The sequence below is a fragment of the Mobula hypostoma genome, chromosome 20, assembly GCF_963921235.1.
Source record: "Mobula hypostoma chromosome 20, sMobHyp1.1, whole genome shotgun sequence".
NCBI classification, from domain to species: domain Eukaryota; kingdom Metazoa; phylum Chordata; class Chondrichthyes; order Myliobatiformes; family Myliobatidae; genus Mobula; species Mobula hypostoma.
Window position 1 is genome coordinate 34801480 of NC_086116.1, and position 19928 is coordinate 34821407.

At 48.0% G+C, this 19928-nt stretch overlaps 1 protein-coding gene across 1 annotated transcript in view; it reads left to right on the forward strand.

Annotated features, from left to right (window-relative positions):
* elapor2b (endosome-lysosome associated apoptosis and autophagy regulator family member 2b) overlaps window positions 1-19928 on the forward strand; it is a 175722-nt gene that overhangs the window by 112210 nt on the left and 43584 nt on the right. Inside the window, exons 18-20 of the mRNA XM_063072659.1 lie at window positions 9762-9863; window positions 11781-11907; window positions 12349-12527. Coding sequence (XP_062928729.1) covers window positions 9762-9863; window positions 11781-11907; window positions 12349-12527 — 408 coding nt within the window. The remainder of the gene's footprint in view (window positions 1-9761; window positions 9864-11780; window positions 11908-12348; window positions 12528-19928) is intronic.

Below are 19928 nucleotides of genomic sequence, written 5' to 3' on the forward strand. Positions count from 1 at the left end.
GAAAGAGCCAAAAAGGGACGAGTGGCAAGCAAGTTTGGTCAACTATGTCTTCCTCAGTCAGTTTCAGTTTCACAGCCCAGTTATTAACCAAATCTAAAAATGGGTATCTTTTAATTTTACTTTGGTGCTCCGACTTCCCCTGCAAAAGACACTTTGGTGGACAGCTGTGACTGAGTCCATTTAGCTTTGCCCAATACTGCAGGCCCAACTGAATTCGTCTTAAATGTAGAGGCACTTCTCCCATCTCCACACATAATGCCGGGACTGATGTTGTTCTAAAAGCTCCACAACAGAGTCCAAGTGCTTTGGACTGCACAGTGTCTAATTTTCCCAGCACTGCCATAGCAGTGGAACCATAAACAATACAACCATAATCTATAACTGACCTAATCATAGCTAGATATATTAAGTACATAGTTTCCTGCCCTGCTCCCCAGTCACATCCAGCAATACTTCTCATAACATTTAAAACTTTCTCACATTTTCCAATTGTTTTATCTATATGAACCCTCCAAGTAAGTCTTTCATCAAACCAGACACCTAAAAACTTGAATACTTTGACTTTTTCTAGTGGAGAATCATATAGACACAATTCACAATCACGAATCTTTCTTCTAAAGCCAAAAATCATATATTTGGACTTAGAAGCAGAAATCCTGAAACCCCATTTATTAGCCCAGTTTTCAACTGATCTTAAAGCCTTTTGTACCTGCCTTAATCTATACTTGATGTTTCTTCCTCTTTTCCAGATTGCACCATCGTCTGCAAACAATGATTTGCCAAATCCTGTCCCTACCTGATCAAAGATATCATTTATCAAGACATTAAAAAGAACTGGACTAATGACACTTCCTTGAGGGGTACCATTACCTATTTTAACTGACTTGGAGCTTGTTCCACCTATTCTTACTTGAATTGTCCTTTCCTTAAGGAAATCTTTGATCCAATTAAACATTCTATCTCTAATTCCCACATCATAGAGTTTAATTAATAAGCCATCCTTCCATAGCGAGTCATATGCTCTTTCAATATCTAGAAATACACATACCATTACTTCTCTATTTTAACGCTTTTTTAATATCATGATCTAAAAGGGCAACAGATTCCATTGTTGATCTTCCAGTTCTAAAACCATTTTGATAGGCAGCAAAATGTCCCTTATTTTCCAAAAAATAAACAAGTCTCTTGGTGACCATTCGTTCCATAATTCTACAAAGCACTGACATTAAAACTGCAGGCCGATACGAACTAGGACTAGATGCGTCCTTACCTGGCTTTAAAACTGGAACTACCACCGCCTGCTTGCATTCTACTGGTAATTTTCCTTCTTTCCACACTGAATTAAACAATGCTAGAATTTCTATTAATACAGAGTCATCTCAATGCTTAAGCAATTCATAACACAGACCATCCCTACCAGGAGAAGTGTTTGAACCTGATTGGACAGCTTCCTGCAATTCCTGAAGGGAGAAAAACAAATTTATGGAGCTATTATCATCCAAGCTTCTGTCCAATTTCCAACTTTCCTTTAACATAATTTCCTTTCTCAAATCACCTAACTCTCCAGAACTGTGTAACGCTTGGAACACCTCTACAAACATATCAGCCTTTTCCTTATTGGTAACAGCTTCAATTTCTCCTTCCAGGTAAGCTGGGATAGATGGTTTCCTATATATCTCTGACATTCTGTGAATGATCGTCCATAGCTGCTTTATAGGTGTCTCAGGGCCTAGGGTTCCACAAAATCTTCTCCAACTATCCCTCTTTGCAGTTTTAATTGCTCTCCTTGCTACTGCTCTTTCCTTTTTATACTCCATAACATCATCTAACACTGGGTACTTTCTTAATTTCCTGTAAGCTCTATTTCTGTTTCTTACTGCTATATCACAATTTTTATTCCACCACGGAACTAATGCTCGAGCCTTAGGAACATCCTGTAGTGGAACAGTCAACTGAGCACCTTTATGAATTATAGAACAGAGGGTTTCATTCCGATCATCTATGGAGCCCTCGCTATTAATCTCTTCTATTATATCCACAGCTTTCTCCTGGTACTCATCCCAATGGGCCAAAGAAAAATTATACCTAGCAGACCTCTCCTCAACTTCTACTATCAAATTTCTACCAAATCTGCATAATATAGGATAGTGATCACTTCCTAGTGTGTATCTGTCCATCACACCCCATTCCCCAACCCTAGCTAAGTTTGAGGAAGTGATAGATAAGTCTAAGTGACTACAAGTATTCTTTACAATATTAAATCTTGTAGGCCTTCTGTCATTTAGCAGTACCATGTTGTATTTATCTAGAAACTCCTCTACCACCGCTCCATTGCTATCTTTACTTTCACTACCCCATATAGGATTATGGGCATTGAAATCTCCAACCCAGTTTCTTGGGGATCTTACCATATTCATAATTTCATCCAAATCTGATAACATCATATTACCTGGATTATAAAAGTTAATCAAAGTTATTTGACCACGAAAGCTCCAAACCTCCACAGCCACAATTTCAAGGTTAGATTTAATATCAAGTTGTCTAAACTGGAGTCCTGTTTTTATGAAAGTTGCACACCCTCCACCAGATTTACCTGTTCTGTCAGCTCTCAAACTATCACAAAATCTAAATGAGGCTTTAACCATGTCTCCTGTATACAGATCAAATCAGCCTTGTCTTTAAAAGTTCCAACGAATCTTTTTAATTCTTGACCATTTGCAGATAAACTTCTTGCATTCCACTGTAATATTAAAAACATCGAAATACTAATTATTGGCCTCTTCATCCATATAAAGCCCCTCCGTGCTCTCTGATCCCGACAACTGGGAAGTATTCAGTGATTGTTTGTCTATCATATACTCATGTAATTTTTCCGGCGAAATCTGTTTTATATCAAGGAATCTCTCTGCTGCTCCAACAACTATTTTTATCGTATCCAACCTCTTGGCTGTAGTTTTAGCCCCGTCCAGTACATCAACAACAAACGCCAAAACAGACTCTTTAGTCATCAACAACATGCCTGAAGGAACCATAGTTCGAGAACTTGGAATGAACTGACTCCCCATCATCCCAATCTTTTCTTTACTTATCCTTTGCTCTCTATCAACTTTCTTTACTGCTTTAGCATATGATATTTTTTGTTAGATACTAACATCCTGAATCTGCTTTGCTTTACCAAAACACTCACATCCTCTGAACGCCGCTATATGGTCCCCTCAACAGTTACTGCATTTAGGCACCGCTGCCTTAAATGTTTTAATATCATGGTCCTCTCCACATTTCATACATCTTCTTTTACCTCGACATGAACCAGCAACGTGTCCAAATCTCTGGCAATTATAACAGCGTAAGGGAGGTCTAGTGTATTCTCTAACTTGATAAGACATGCACCCAAGATAGACTATAGTTGGAAGAACATCACCTGCAAAAAAACAGAAGAACAGGAGAATCCCAATTACCATCTTCTCTCGATTTTAATCAGTTGGCTTCAATCACTCGACCACCTTTAATATTGTCCAAGATTTCCTTTTCAGTCATGTCAGAGATTGATAGATTAGTAAGGTCATCAAAGGTTGGAGGAGGAAGGCAGGAGAATAGTGTTGAGAGGGATAATAAATGAGCCATGATGGAATGGCGGAGCAGATTCGATGGGCTGAATGGCCTAATTTGGCTCCTATATCTTATGGTCCATGGGTAAGTTGGAGGGAGATCCCTGTTATGTTTTAAGTGTAAAGCAGGTGAAGACTATTCAGCTGCTCACGTCTGCTCTGCAGTGGAGTAATCCCCTGGCTGGATATGAACCTCATATCTCTTTGCTTATTTGTTCATCAGATAAGTTTATCGCTGGTAAGGTCACTATTTCACATTCCTAAATACCTCTGAGAAGCTGGCGCTGAGCCTCTGCCTGAAACTGGAATCAGAATCTGGTTTATTATCATTGCTGTATGTCTTAAAATGCGTTTTTTTGCAGCAGTGCAATACCTAGAGAATTACTGTAGTTCAGGTTCAAGTTAATTGTCATTCAGCCATAATGAATAAAGCCAAATGAAACAGCATTCTTCTGGGGCCAAGGTGTAAAACACATTACCAACAGCACAAGGCATACAGTCACAACAAAAAATAAATAATGTAGTTCAAGTCATGGCTTGTAGAAAAATGGTGCATGGGATGTTCTCCTGGTGCAGCTTGTTCTTCCACCGAGCAAACACCGGAGGGCAGTGCTGATGCAATGGGCCAGCCCCCAACCCATCATGGACTCCAGCGCGCCCACAGAGACCTCTGCTTTCTCCCACACCACCCTGGCATATCCCCTCCCGGCCACAACCAAGACAACATAGCTCCCCCACCCCACCACCACCGTTGGTCTCACCAATGATGCAGTGAAAGGACTTGCAGTATTCCACATTACCAATATCCAAGTGTCTTGCGATCACAAGGAAAACAATAATAACAATAAAAATAAATAAAAATACAAAAAAATGGTGAGGTAGTGTTCATGGGTTGTTTGTGTGACAGTGTTTTACTGACATCTTATATGTGCTTGCTATCATATATGTGCTCTGTGTGCCTTGTGCTGTGTGTGATTGTTGGTACTGTGTTTTGCATCTTGACCCCAGAGTAACACTGTTTCATTTGGCTGTATTCAAGGGTATTCATTTATGGTTGAATGACAATTAAACTTGAACTTGGGTTCATTTCAGCTCTTAGCAGTGTGGGGGAACAGAGGGATCTTTGGGTTCACATTCATAGGTCCCTCAAAGTTGCCTCTCAATTTGATAGGGTTGTTAAGAAGGTGTTATGGTGTGTTGGTGTTCATTAGTCAGGGGGATGGAGTTCAAGTGTTTCAGCTCTATAAAACCATGGTGCGACCACACCTGGAATATTGTGTTCAGTTTTGGTCACCTCGTTATAGGAAGGTTGAGGCTTTAGAGAGGGTGCAGAGGAGATTTACCAGGATTAGAGAGCAAGTCTTATGAGGATGGTTGAGTGAGAAAGGGTTTTTCTCTTTGGTGCAAAGGAGGATGAGAAGTGAGTTTGTTGGAGGTGTGCAAGATGATCCTAGATAGAATGGGCAGCCAGAAACGTTTTCCCAGGGTAGAAATGGCCTATATTAGAGGGCCTTTAAAGTGATTAGAGGAAAGTATAGAGGAAACATCAGAGATACTTTATTTACCCAGAGAGTGGTGAGTGTGTGGATCGTGGTGGTAGAGGCAGATACATTAGGGCCAGTTAAGAAATGATAGGAAAATAGAGGGCTGTCATATATGTGCTATAGGTGTCATGACTGTTGGTGCTGTGTCTTGCACCTTGGTCCTGAAGTAATGTGGTTTCATTTGGTTGTATTCATGTATGGTCGAATGACAATTCAACTTGATGTGCAAGTGTCACCATGCTTCCAGCATAACATGCCCACTACTTACGAACTCTAATCCGTACATCTTTGGAAGGTGGTAGGAACCCGGAGCACCTGGAGGAAGCCCACACAGTCATGGAGAGAACATACAAGGTCCTTGCAGACAGCAGCGTGAATTGAACCCAGAATGCTACTGTGCCACACCTCAGCATGATCCTGATCAGTGCGGGCTGATAGGTTTTGGGAGGGCTGCTAAGAGTATTACAGTATATGCAGAGTGAATTGTAGGGGTCAAGAGTGTTAATTGATTTCCTTCTTTTTTCTATATCATGTACTGCATTGAACTGCTGCTGGTAAGTTAACAAATTTCATGACACATGCCAGTGATAATAAACCTGATTCTGATGTACAGTTCAGGAATCCCTGAAGGTGCCAGCACGGGTCAATAAAGGGTTGGAGAAGGCACATGGAATACTAGCCTGCTTTTGGCCAGGGCATAGAGTATCGGTGGTTCCTTAAGGTTGTCATTGCTGGGGGAGGTTGTGGGGATAAGCTCCCATCATCTGTTAAATGCTCCCAATAATATGTGTCTCAAATAGCCTCTGACAGCCAAGTCCAGCTCTTGGCCTTCATGCGTGACTTAGCAACTAAGCCTAGTGGAACTGTATCTACTGAATGGAGGAGGGGTAAAGGTGGTTTACTGGCGCCTTAAAACCAGTCGCTTCAGGCAGATGGGCCTTGTCAGCCATGATTGGCAGCTCATCGAGGAGAAGGATAACTCGGATCTCAAGCCTCCGCTGCCTTGCGGCTATACGCATGCACGGGAAAGGCTTCGGGAGTAAACCCCGAGGAAAAGTCCAGAGCTGGAGTCATTAAGGCAGTCTTATGCTCAATGCTGATGGACAACTCCTGCAAGGCTGCTGGTGCCAAACTGTATTGGTTTCTGCTGTTCCTCTGGGTTCATCAGATGCATGGAGAGAGGGAGTCTGCTGTGTGGACGACAGCTTGCTCGCTGTACTGCCCTGGCTTGTGTATCACATAGGTGGCTGGGATGCAACATCCATGGTTGACCTCGATCAAAGGAGGGCCTCAAGAGTATAGAAACATGGAAGTCACAGTACAGCTTTACAAAAGTTTGGTTGTGTCACAACTGTGTGTTGGTCTGTTTGTCACACTGTAGGAATAGTTGTTGATTGTACTGGAGAGGGTGCAGAGGAGACTCACTACGATCTTGCCTGGGATGGAACATTTCAGTTATGAAGAGAGACTAGATTGGCTGGCTTAATTTTCGAGGAGCAGAAAAGGCTGAGTGTGTGGAGGGGTGTTAGGATCTAATAGAGGAAATAAAAAAATTGTAAGGGGCACAGTATAGGTACAGCACTGTGCAAAAGTATTAGGCAAATGGTTTGGCAAGGACTAGATAGGCTGAATGGCCTGTACTTTTCTATGACATATATGGTGCCTAAAATTTTTGCATAGTTCGGTAATAATTTTATGTATTGCACTACACTGCTGCTGTAAAAGAAAAACAGATTTCATGATATATGTGAGTGATGATAAACCTGATTCTGATGTGGGTCTCTTTTGTGGACTGAGAGTGGGAAGGGGTCAGGGAGAGGGGAATCATGGTTTGGGAAAAGGGGAAGGGAGAGGGGAGGGAGCGGGAAGCACCAGAGAGACATTCTGTAATGATCAATAAACCAATTGTTTGGAATCAAATGAGCCTGCTGTCTCAGGGTTGGATGTGCCTGCACACCTCCCCCACCCCTGCTATTGGCACTCCTTCTCTGCCACCTGTCCCACACCCCTCCCATGACGCTCTACCCTCGTCAGTCCCAACGCCCTGTGGTCCTGCCAGACTTACAAACTCAGTCTTCTCCGTGTTGACAAATACAGTACTGTGCAAAAATCTTAGGCACCCTAGCGATGTATATGTGCCTGAGACTTTCGTACAGTATTGTACATGCTTCCCTAAACAGCATGGTAACATAGTGGTTAGCACCAACGACTTGGGTTCAATCCCTGCCGTTGCCTGTAAGGGGCTTGTATGTTCTCCCTAACACCGTGTGTGTTTCCAAAGACGTGTGGGTTAATGGGATAATTGGTCACACGGGTACAATTGGGTGTCATGGAAAGACCTGTTACTGTGGTGTATCTCTAAGTTAAAAAAAAACTGGAAGTGAATTCACAGGGAGATAAGTTGGGGAAGAAGGCCTTAGGAAGCTGGCCTTCATCAGTCAGGGCACTGGATATAGAAGTTGGAATGTTGTATTGTGCAGGGGGTTTGAAACATTGTGTTCAGCTTTGCTCACCATGCTATGGGAATCATTAAAAGATCATTAAATCTGCACAGTGTGTAAAGAAGATTTAGGAGGATGTTGCTGGGAATCGAGGGACTGAGATTTGCAGAGAGGTTGAGCAGGTTGGTCCTATTTTCATTTTATGCTGTAGGAGAATGCAGGGTAATGTTAGAGGTGTAACTCATGATGTTACACACCTCTACGGGATCACCCCTCAGTATCTTACTCTCCAAGGAATAAAGAATTAGCCTGCCCAACCTCTCCCTATAACCCTTGAGTCATAGAAAGGTACAACACAGAAACAGGCCCTTCAGCCCATTGAATCTGTGCTGAACCATTTAAAACTGCCTACTGTCATTGACCTGCAGCGGGGCCATATCCCTACCATCTATGTACCTATTCAAACTTCTCTTAAGTGTTGAAATTGAGCTCACATGCACCACTTGCGCTGGCAGCTCATTCCACACTCTCACCACCCCCTGAGTGAAGTTTCCCTTCATTTCCCCTGTAAATTTTTCACTTTTCGCCCTTAGTCCATGACCTTTATTTCTAGTCTCAGCCAACCTCAGTGGAAAAAGCCTGCTTGCATTTGCCTTATCTATACCCCTCATAATTTTGTACGCCTCTATCAAATCCCCTCTCAATCTTCTACATTCCAAGGAACGAAGTCCAAACCGATTCAATCTTTCTTTTCTAGCTCAGGTCCTCCAGACCCGGCAACATCCCTGTAAGTCTTTTCTGCACTGCATCCAGGTTTAATGATCTTTCATCAGTTGGGTAAAGTCTGGAACTGATCATTGTTTTAAGATGAAGAGAAGTGGGTGGGGAGAAGAGGAAAATCAGTGGTGGGGTGTGGTGAAGAGGAAGTTCTGTGGTGAAGAGGAAGTTCTGTGGTGCAGAGGAAGTTCTGTGGTGAAGGGGAAGTTCTGTGGTGGAGTGAAGAGGAGTTCTGTGGTGGGGGAAGACAGAGACCGAATTACAAGTGCTGATGGTATCAGTTGAGGTGGAGGGTGACAGCTTGTGAATTATAGCTCTTCTCTCTGGGGAAGGCATTAACAGAGAGAGATGAATGAAGAGATAGGAAAGAAAGAGAAAGAGAGTAATAAACAGTGTTGGAGTTGGAGGATTCAGAACGCTGGAAATGTGTACAAAAAAGATTAGATAAATTCAGCTGGTCAAGCAGCATCTGCAGAGAGAGAAACAGAGTTAATGAGTCCTGAAGAAGAGTCTCGGCTTGAAACGTCAACTGTTTACGCTTTTCCATTGATGCTGCCTGACCTCCTGAGTTCTCCAGCATTCTGTATGTGTGTTGCTCTGAATTTCCAGCATCTGCAGATTTTCTTGTGTTTGTAATGTTGAAGTTGATGACATTTTAGCAGATGAGATGCTCTCCTTGAACTGAACTAGAAGGTACTTAAACTCTTCCAGCGAGTGTTTGGTTGCCATGGTAACATAGCGGTTAGTGCTTCGCTATTTCAGTTCGGGGGGGGTTGGAGTTCAGAGTTCAATCCCAGAGGCCTCTGTGAGGAGTCTGTATATGGAATGTATGTGTTTTCTCCGGGTGCTCTGGTTTCCTCCAACATTCCAACAACATACCGGGTAGGTTAGCTGGTCATTGTGAATTGTCCCGTGGTTAGGTTAGGGTTAAATCGAGGTTGTCAGAGGGGGGCTGGGCGGTGCAGCTCGGAAGGCCAGAAAGCCCTATTCTGCACTGCATCCGGAAACAAAATATATAAAATACAACAAAGTACAGTAATGTTAATATCCTCTATAAGCGCAGCGATCCTTGTCAAATTCTTCACACCATCCCTTCTTCAGTATAAAGTTGAGGGTTCAGGTGCAAAGTACCTCCTGATCCGGTTTGTGTCTCCTGGGCTCTTTGTCATGTGAGATCATGCAATGGTACCTGGTGTCTAGCTGCCCTATGGCTTCCCAGTGTGTGCTGATGTCAGGGGTGTGTTGCGTATCAGACCACAGGCCACTACAGTTTTCTACAGTGACCTCCGCGTGGGCCGGTGGAGTCACACAGATATGGCGGCTTTAATGGGCACTTGTAGAGTCCTGCTGGTCAACGGCGGAACGGTGAAAGTCTCATTCTCCCATTGCAGGTCGTCGATGTCGACCACCTCTTGTGAAAGTGAACGTGGAGCAGTGGTGACCATGAGATGCAATCCAGCAAAGGCTGGGCGAGGAGAAATCTCTGTACCAAGGTACTCTTGTCACCGACGGCTGTGTGCAGTAAGCGTCTGGCTTAATGTTGACATTGCAGGACTGTGAATGACAAGCTGGCTCAACTTCCACCTCCCCCTCCGTCTCCCCTCCCTGTAATTCCTCTGTTCCCCTGCCTCCTCTTCACCCCTCCCTCTGTCCCAGGTCACGTCTCACTTCTCGCTCAGGTCTCACCTCCCTCACACTCTCTGGCTGCACCATCCAGACTCCCTCTGGACCCCCCCCCCCGCCTCGACACCACCCTCTGTGGCTCCACCTCATCCCCTCTGGACCCGCTTCCCCTTCCCACCTTCTGGCCCCCCCTCAATCACCACCCTCTGGTACCACCTCACCCCTCCCTACCGTCTACCTTCACCTCCCTCTGGACACACCTCTCATTCCTTTCGCTCGCAACGGTGGTCTCTTCTCACCAGCTCCCTCTGGTCCTGCCTGTCTCCTCCCTCCAGCCTCCACTCTCGCTGGTCCTGCTTCCCTCCCCCACCTCTTGTCTCTGCCTACCCCACTCTTGTCCCCACCAGCCAACCTCCGGCCCCACCTCTAACTCCTTCTAGCCTTCCCTCCGCACTCACCGTCTGTTCCCATCTTCCTCTCTCCTTCTGAGGTGCCCAGTGAAGGCAATACAAAGATGTGTTCTGTTGCTCGAATGCAGAGGAGGCCGCGCTGTGAACTCTTCCAGGGGTGTCCTCATTGTTCCAACCATGTGAAATAACTACTGCCTTTTTTCACAATTCTGTCAAGAACATCTCAGACCTGAAGTGTCAGTTCTTCTCTTTACCACATTGTGTACTGAGTTTTCCCAGAATTTTCTGTTTTTATTTAACATTTCAGATCAAAAATATATTTTTCATTATTTAATTACATGTTTTGTTTGCAGTTAATTACTTATTTGAAAATTTTAGGTGTCTTAAATTTTCGGCAAAATGTAATCTCTTTGAACGAATGTCAGAGAAAACCATGGAAAATGGTGTACGATCATCAGCTTTGCCAGCTGTCGAATATTGTCAGGATGTTTCTGAGAGGCTTCTCCACACCCTGTCCTGCTGGTAGACCTGTGGCCCAGCACATTTTGCTGGACATTGGCCAGAGAAGTTGGCCTTCTGTGTCCACGTCTGGTGTTCATGTGGGGGAAAGTGGACAGTGAGTTTGGTTCAGAAAACTCTTGATCATCTCTTCCTGTCCCTGTGAAATTTGTTTTTTGTTTGAGTACTATGTTCCATACTTGGTGGATGTAAAGTGCTCTGGAAAATCTCCAGGCTGTACAAAGACAAGAGATTGTGCGGATGCTGGAAATCCAGAGCAACACACTGTAAATGCGGGAGGAACTCAGCAGGTCAGGCAGCATCTATGGACAGGGATAAACAGTTGACGTTTCAGGCTGAGACCTTTCGGCAGGACTGGAAAGGAAGGCTGAAGATGCCAGATTAAAAAGGTGGGGGGTGTGCGAGGAGAAGGAGGACAAGATGGCAGGTGATAAGTGAGACAAGGTGAGAGGGGAGTTAGGTGGATGGGGAAGGGGGCATGAAGTGAGAAGCTGGGAGGTGATAGGTGGAAAAGGGCTGATGAAGAAGGAATCTGAGAGGACAGGAGAGTGGACCATGGGAGAAAGGGAATGTGGAGGGGAACCAGAGGGAGGTGATAGGCAAGTGAGGAGAAGAGAAGGGGTAAGAGGGATCCAGAATGGAGAATGGAAAAATGGAGGAGGGAGAGAAATGATTGGACGTAAGAGAAATCAATATTCATGCTGTCATGTTGGAGGCTACCCAGATGGAATGTCCTGACAGTGTTCGACAGCTGGCAAAGCTGGGGGAAGGGTGGAGTGGTGAGACAGTGTGTGTGTGTCCTGATGGCTCTCCCTAGTGCCCTGCCTTGAGTGAATGACGTTTCCCTTCACACTGCAGTAATTGTCCTGGAGGGACGTGTGATGGATGCATTTTCCATTTCCTGTGGGAGAGTGCAGAGGCCTGCCCCCTGTGTACCAGCAACGACTACCATGAGATTGAAGGAGCCTGCAGAGGTGGAGTTCAGGTAAGCCGGTGGTGCTGGTCATTGTTAATGGGAATCCAAGTTCTTCTGAGCTGGACTGAAAGTTTGTCTTAGAACATGGATGACTGGAATGGCAGCTGATCTCAGTGCAGAAAGGGTTGATAGGCTCATTTGAGAATAACAGCCCAGGAAGAGGCCATTCAGTCCATCTAGTAGGTGCCAAAATATTAATCGGTCTAGGCCCATGGACACGAGTAAGAAGACCTTTCAACAGATTTATAACTGGAGTAGACTGTGTTCTTGAGCCTAGGGGTACCAGATGGAAGAAGGGAGACGAGGGACTGTCCAGGGTGTGTGAATTCTCTGATTATGCTGCCTGCTTTACTGAGGCAGTGAGAAGGGCAGACAGAGTCCCTGCAGAGGAGACTTGTTCCTACCTCAGTAAAAGACGTGAGGATGACAATCTCATCTGTTCTCTCAAAGGAAACGACATATGTGTGGAAGGAGCCAAAAGTGTGCAACAAAGGGGAGACGCTGCCCAACAAAAGCATAGCCAACTGCGAGATGATAGACTTCTGGCTGAAGGTGGTCGTAGGAATTGGTGCCTTCACTGCAGTCCTGCTTGTAATCTTAACGTGCTACTTCTGGAAGAAGAACAAGAAGTGAGTGAGAGTATCACTGATTGTGTGGGGGGTGAGGGTAAGAGTATCACTGACGGTGTGGTGTGGGTGAGAGTATCACTGTCGGTGTGGTGTGGGTGAGAGTATCACTGTCGGTGTGGGTGAGAGTATCACTGACAGTGTGGGGGGTGTGGGTGAGAGTATCACTGACGGTGTGGGGGGTGTGGGTGAGAGTATCACTGACAGTGTGGGGGGTGTGGGTGAGAGTATCACTGACGGTGTGGGTGAGAGTATCACTGTCGGTGTGGGTGAGAGTATCACTGACAGTGTGGGGGGTGTGGGTGAGAGTATCACTGACGGTGTGGGGGGTGTGGGTGAGAGTATCACTGACGGTGTGGGTGAGAGTATCACTGTCGGTGTGGGTGGGGGTGAGAGTATCACTGTCGGTGTGGGTGAGAGTATCACTGACGGTGTGGGTGAGAGTATCACTGACGGTGTGGGGGGTGTGGGTGAGAGTATCACTGTCGGTGTGGGTGAGAGTATCACTGACGGTGTGGGTGAGAGTATCACTGACAGTGTGGGGGGTGTGGGTGAGAGTATCACTGACGGTGTGGGGGGTGTGGGTGAGAATATCACTGACGGGGTGTGGGTGAGAGTATCACTGACGGTGTGGGGGGTGTGGGTGAGAATATCACTGACGGTGTGTGGGTGTGGGTGAGAGTATCACTGACGGTGTGGGGGGTGTGGGTGAGAATATCACTGACGGTGTGTGGGTGTGGGTGAGAATATCACTGACGGTGTGTGGGTGTGGGTGAGAGTATCACTGACAGTGTGGGGGGTGTGGGTGAGAGTATCACTGACGGTGTGGGGGGTGTGGGTGAGAGTATCACTGTCGGTCTGGGTGAGAGTATCACTGACGATGTGGGTGTGGTGTGGGTGAGAGTATCACTGTCGGTGTGGGTGAGAGTATCACTGACGGTGTGGGGGGTGTGGGTGAGAGTATCACTGATGGTGTGGGTGAGAGTATCACTGACAGTGTGGGGGGTGTGGGTGAGAGTATCACTGACGGTGTGGGTGAGAGTATCACTGACGGTGTGGGGGGTGTGGGTGAGAGTATCACTGACGGTGTGGGTGAGAGTATCACTGACGGTGTGGGTGAGAGTATCACTGACGGTGTGGGGGTGTGGGTGAGAGTATCACTGACGGTGTGGGTGAGTATCACTGACGGTGTGGTGTGGGTGAGAGTATCACTGACGGTGTGGGTGAGAGTATCACTGACGCTGTGGGTGAGAGTATCACTGATGGTGTGGGGGGTGTGGGTGAGAGTATCACTGACAGCTGTGGGTGAGAGTATTACTGACGGTGTCGGAGGTTGTGGGTGAGAGTATCACTGACGGTGCAGGTGAGAGTATCACTGACGGTGTGGTGTGGGTGAGAGTATCACTGTCGGTGTGGGGTGTGGGTGAGAGTATCACTGACGGTGTGGGTGAGAGTATCACTGACAGTGTGGGGGGTGTGGGTGAGAGTATCACTGACGGTGTGGGTGAGAGTATCACTGACGGTGTGGGGTGGGTGAGAGTATCACTGATGGTGTGGGGGTGTGGGTGAGAGTATCACTGACGGTGTGGGTGTGGTGAGAGTATCACTGACGGTGTGGGGGGTGTGGGTGAGAGTATCACTGACGGTGTGGGTGAGAGTATTACTGACGGTGTGGGGGGTGTGGGTGAGAGTATCACTGAAGCTGTGGGTGAGAGTATCACTGACGGTGTGGGGGGTGTGGGTGAGAGTATCACTGTCGGTGCAGGTGAGAGTATCACTGTCGGTGTGGGTGAGAGTATTACTGATGGTGTCGGAGGTTGTGGGTGAGAGTATCACTGACGGTGCAGGTGAGAGTATCACTGACGGTGTGGTGTGGGTGAGAGTATCACTGTCGGTGTGGGTGAGAGTATCACTGACGGTGTGGGGGGTGTGGGTGAGAGTATCACTGACAGTGTGGGTGGTGTGGGTGAGAGTATCACTGTCGGTGTGGGTGAGAGTATCACTGACAGTGTGGGGGGTGTGGGTGAGAGTATCACTGACGGTGTGGGTGAGAGTATCACTGACGGTGTGGGTGGTGTGGGTGAGAGTATCACTGACGGTGTGGTGTGAGTGAGAGTATCACTGACGGTGTGGTGTGTGTGATAGTATCACTGACGGTGTGGGTGAGAGTATCACTGACAGTGTGGGGGTGTAGGTGAGAGTATCACTGACGGTGTGGGTGATAATATCACTGACGGTGTGGTGTGGGTGAGAGTATCACTGACGGTGTGGGTGGTGTGGGTGAGAGTATCACTGACGGTGTGGGTGAGAGTATCACTGACGGTGTGGGTGATAATATCACTGACGGTGTGGTGTGGGTGAGAGTATCACTGACGGTGTGGGTGAGAGTATCACTGATGGTGTGGGTGGTGTGGGTGAGAGTATCACTGACGGTGTGGGGGGTGTGGGTGAGAGTATCACTGTCGGTCTGGGTGAGAGTATCACTGACGATGTGGGTGTGGTGTGGGTGAGAGTATCACTGTCGGTGTGGGTGAGAGTATCACTGACGGTGTGTGGGTGTGGGTGAGAGTATCACTGAAGCTGTGGGTGAGAGTATCACTGACAGTGTGGGTGAGAGTATTACTGACGGTGTCGGAGGTTGTGGGTGAGAGTATCACTGACGCTGTGGGTGAGAGTATCACTGATGGTGTGGGGGGTGTGGGTGAGAGTATCACTGTCGGTGTGGGTGAGAGTATCACTGACGGTGTGGGGGGTGTGGGTGAGAGTATCACTGACGGTGTGGTTGAGAGTATCACTGACGGTGTGGTGTGGGTGAGAGTATCACTGACAGTGTGGGTGAGAGTATCACTGACAGTGTGGGAGGGTGACAGTATCACTGACGGTGTGGGTGTGGTGTGGGTGAGAGTATCACTGACGGTGTGGGTGAGAGTATCACTGACGGTGTGGGGGGTGTGGGTGAGAGTATCACTGACAGTGTGGGGGGGTGACAGTATCACTGACCGTGTGGGTGTGGTGTGGGTGAGAGTATCACTGACGGTGTGTGGATGAGAGTATCACTGACGGTGTGGGTGAGAGTATCACTGACGGTGTGGGGGGTGTGGGTGAGAGTATCACTGTCGGTGTGGGTGAGAGTATCACTGATAATGTGGGTGGGGGTGATAGTATCACTGACGGTGTGGGTGTGGGTGAGAGTATCACTGACGGTGTGGGTGAGAGTATCACTGACGGTGTGGGGGGTTTAGGTGAGAGTATCACTGATGGTTTGGGTGGTGTGGATGAGAGTATCACTGACGGTGTGGGGGGTGTGGGTGAGAGTATCACTGACGGTGTGGGGGGTGTGGGTGAGAGTATCACTGACGGTGTGGGTGTGGTGTGCGTGAGAGTATCACTGACGGTGTGGGGGGGTGTGGGTGAGAGTATCACTGACAGTGTGGGTGAGAGTATCACTGACGGTGTGGGTGAGAGTATCACTGATGGTGTGGGGGGTGTGGGTGAGAGTATCACTGACGGTGTGGTGTGGGTGAGAGTATCACTGACGGTGTGGGTGAGAGTATTACTGACAGTGTGTGGGTGTGGGTGAGAGTATCACTGACGGTGTGGGTGAGAGTATCACTGATGGTGTGGGGGGTGTGGGTGAGAGTATCACTGACGGTGTGTTGTGGGTGAGAGTATCACTGACGGTGTGGGTGAGAGTATTACTGACAGTGTGTGGGTGTGGGTGAGAGTATCACTGACGGTGTGGGTGAGAGTATCACTGTCAGTGTGGGTGGGTGAGAGTATCACTGACGGGGTGGTGTGGGTGAGAGTATTACTGACGGTGTGGGGGTGTGGGTGAGAGTATCACTGACGGTGTGGGTGAGAGTATCACTGACAGTGTGGTGTGGGTGAGTGTATCACTGATGGTGTGGGGGGTGTGGGTGAGAGTATCACTGACGGTGTGCTGTGGGTGAGAGTATTACTGACAGTGTGTGGGTGTGGGTGAGAGTATCACTGACGGTGTGGGTGAGAGTATCACTGTCAGTGTGGGTGGGTGAGAGTATCACTGACGGTGTGATGTGAGTGAGAGTATCACTGATGGTGTGTGTGTGATGTGAGTGAGAGTATCACTGACGGTGTGTGTGTGTAGTATCACTGTCGGTGTGGGTGAGAGTATCACTGACGGTGTGGGTGGTGTGTGTGATAGTATCACTGACGGTGTGGGTGAGAGTATCACTGACGGTGTGATGTGAGTGAGAGTATCACTGACGGTGTGGGGGGTGTGGGTGAGAGTATCACTGACGGTGTGGGTGAGAGTATCACTGATGGTGTGGGTGGGGGTGAGAGTATCACTGATGGTGTGGGTGTGTGTGGGTGAGAGTATCACTGATGGTGTGATGTGAGTGAGAGTATCACTGACGGTGTGGGTGAGAGTATCACTGACGGTGTGGGGGGTGTGGGTGAGAGTATCACTGACGGTGTGGTGTGGGTGAGAGTATCACTGACGGTGTGGGTGTGTGAGAGTATCACTGATGGTGTGGGTGTGTGTGATAGTATCACTGACGGTGTGGGTGTGGTGTGGGTGTGAGAATCACTGACGCTGTGTGGGTGAGAGTATCACTGACGGTGTGGGGGGTGTGGGTGAGAGTATCACTGACGGTGTGGTGTGGGTGAGAGTATCACTGACGGTGTGGGTGGGAGTATCACTGACGGTGTGGGGGGTGTGGGTGAGAGTATCACTGACAGTGTGGGGGGGTGAGAGTATCACTGACGGTGTGGGTGTGGGTGTGGGTGAGAGTATCACTGACGGTGTGGGTGAGAGTATCACTGTCAGTGTGGGTGGGTGAGAGTATGACTGACGGTGTGATGTGAGTGAGAGTATCACTGACGGTGTGTGTGTGATGTGAGTGAGAGTATCACTGACGGTGTGTGTGTGTAGTATCACTGTCGGTGTGGGTGAGAGTATCACTGACGGTGTGGGTGGTGTGTGTGATAGTATCACTGACGGTGTGGGTGAGAGTATCACTGACGGTGTGATGTGAGTGAGAGTATCACTGACGGTGTGGGGGGTGTGGGTGAGAGTATCACTGACGGTGTGGGTGAGAGTATCACTGATGGTGTGGGTGGGGGTGAGAGTATCACTGATGGTGTGGGTGTGTGTGGGTGAGAGTATCACTGATGGTGTGATGTGAGTGAGAGTATCACTGACGGTGTGGGTGAGAGTATCACTGACGGTGTGGGGGGTGTGGGTGAGAGTATCACTGACGGTGTGGTGTGGGTGAGAGTATCACTGACGGTGTGGGTGTGTGAGAGTATCACTGATGGTGTGGGTGTGTGTGATAGTATCACTGACGGTGTGGGTGTGGTGTGGGTGTGAGAATCACTGACGGTGTGTGGGTGAGAGAGAGTGTCAGTGTGTATGAGAGAGTGAGTGTCAGTGTGAGTGAGAGAGAGACTGACAGTGTGGGTGAGAGAGAGAGTGTCAGTTTGGGTGAGAGAGAGAGTGACAGTGTTTATGAGAGAGAGTGAAGTGGCTGGGACAGAGAGTGTCTGTGTTTGAGAGAGAGAGGGACTGTGTATGTGAGAGAGGGGGTCTGTGTGTATGAGAGAGTGAGTGTCAGTGTGAGTGAGAGAGAGACTGACAGTGTGGGTGAGAGAGAGAGTGTCAGTGTGGGTGAGAGAGAGTGACAGTGTTTATGAGAGAGAGTGAAGTGGCTGGGACAGAGAGTGTCTGTGTTTGAGAGAGAGAGGGACTGTGTATGTGAGAGAGAGACTGACTGTGTGGGTGAGAGAGAGAGTGTCAGTGTGGGTTCGAGAGAGACTGACAGTGTGGGTGAGAGAGAGAGTGTCAGTTTGGGTGAGAGAGAGAGTGACAGTGTTTATGAGAGAGAGTGAAGTGGCTGGGACAGAGAGTGTCAGTGTGTTTGAGAGAGAGAGGGACTGTGTATGTGAGAGAGGGTCTGTGTGTATGAGAGAGTGAGTGTCAGTGTGAGTGAGAGAGAGACTGACAGTGTGGGTGAGAGAGAGAGTGTCAGTTTGGCTGAGAGAGAGAGACAGTGTTTATGAGAGAGAGTAAAGTGGCTGGGACAGAGAGTGTCTGTGTTTGAGAGAGAGAGGGACTGTGTATGTGAGAGAGGGGGTCTGTGTGTATGAGAGAGTGAGTGTCAGTGTGAGTGAGAGAGAGACTGACAGTGTGGGTGAGAGAGAGAGTGTCAGTGTGGGTGAGAGAGAGAGTGACAGTGTTTATGAGAGAGAGTGAAGTGGCTGGGACAGAGAGTGTCTGTGTTTGAGAGAGAGAGGGACTGTGTATGTGAGAGAGGGAGTCTGTGTGTATGAGAGAGTGAGTGTCAGTGTGGGTGAGAGAGAGAGTGACAGTGTGGGTGAGAGAGAGAGTGTCAGTGTGGGTGAGAGAGAGTGACAGTGTGGGTGAGAGAGAGAGACAGTGTGGGTGAGAGAGAGTGACAGTGTGGGTGAGAGAGAGTGACAGTGTGGGTGAGAGAGAGAGTGTCAGTGTGGGTGAGAGAGAGAGTGTCAGTGTGGGTGAGAGAGAGAGTGACAGTGTGGGTGAGAGAGAGAGTGACAGTGTTTGTGAGAGAGAGTGAAGTGGCTGGGACAGAGAGTGTCTGTGTTTGAGAGAGAGAGGGACTGTGTATGTGAGAGAGGGGGTCTGTGTGTATGAGAGAGTGAGTGTCAGTGTGAGTGAGAGAGACTGACAGTGTGGGTGAGAGAGAGTGTCAGTTTGGGTGAGAGAGAGAGTGACAGTGTTTATGAGAGAGAGTGAAGTGGCTGGGACAGAGAGTGTCTGTGTTTGAGAGAGAGAGGGACTGTGTATGTGAGAGAGGGGTCTGTGTGTTTGAGAGAGTGAGTGTCAGTGTGAGTGAGAGAGAGACTGACAGTGTGGGTGAGAGAGAGTGTCAGTTTGGGTGAGAGAGAGACTGACAGTGTTTATGAGAGAGAGTGAAGTGGCTGGGACAGAGAGTGTCTGTGTTTGAGAGAGAGAGGGACTGTGTATGTGAGAGAGGGGGTCTGTGTGTATGAGAGAGTGAGTGTCAGTGTGAGTGAGAGAGAGACTGACAGTGTGGGTGAGAGAGAGAGTGTCAGTTTGGGTGAGAGAGAGAGTGACAGTGTTTATGAGAGAGAGTGAAGTGGCTGGGACAGAGTGTGTCTGTGTTTGAGAGAGAGAGGGACTGTGTATGTGAGAGAGGGGGTCTGTGTGTATGAGAGAGTGAGTGTCAGTGTGAGTGAGAGAGAGACTGACAGTGTGGGTGAGAGAGAGAGTGTCAGTTTGGGTGAGAGAGAGAGTGACAGTGTTTATGAGAGAGAGTGAAGTGGCTGGGACAGAGAGTGTCTGTGTTTGAGAGAGAGAGGGACTGTGTATGTGAGAGAGGGGGTCTGTGTGTATGAGAGAGTGAGTGTCAGTGTGAGTGA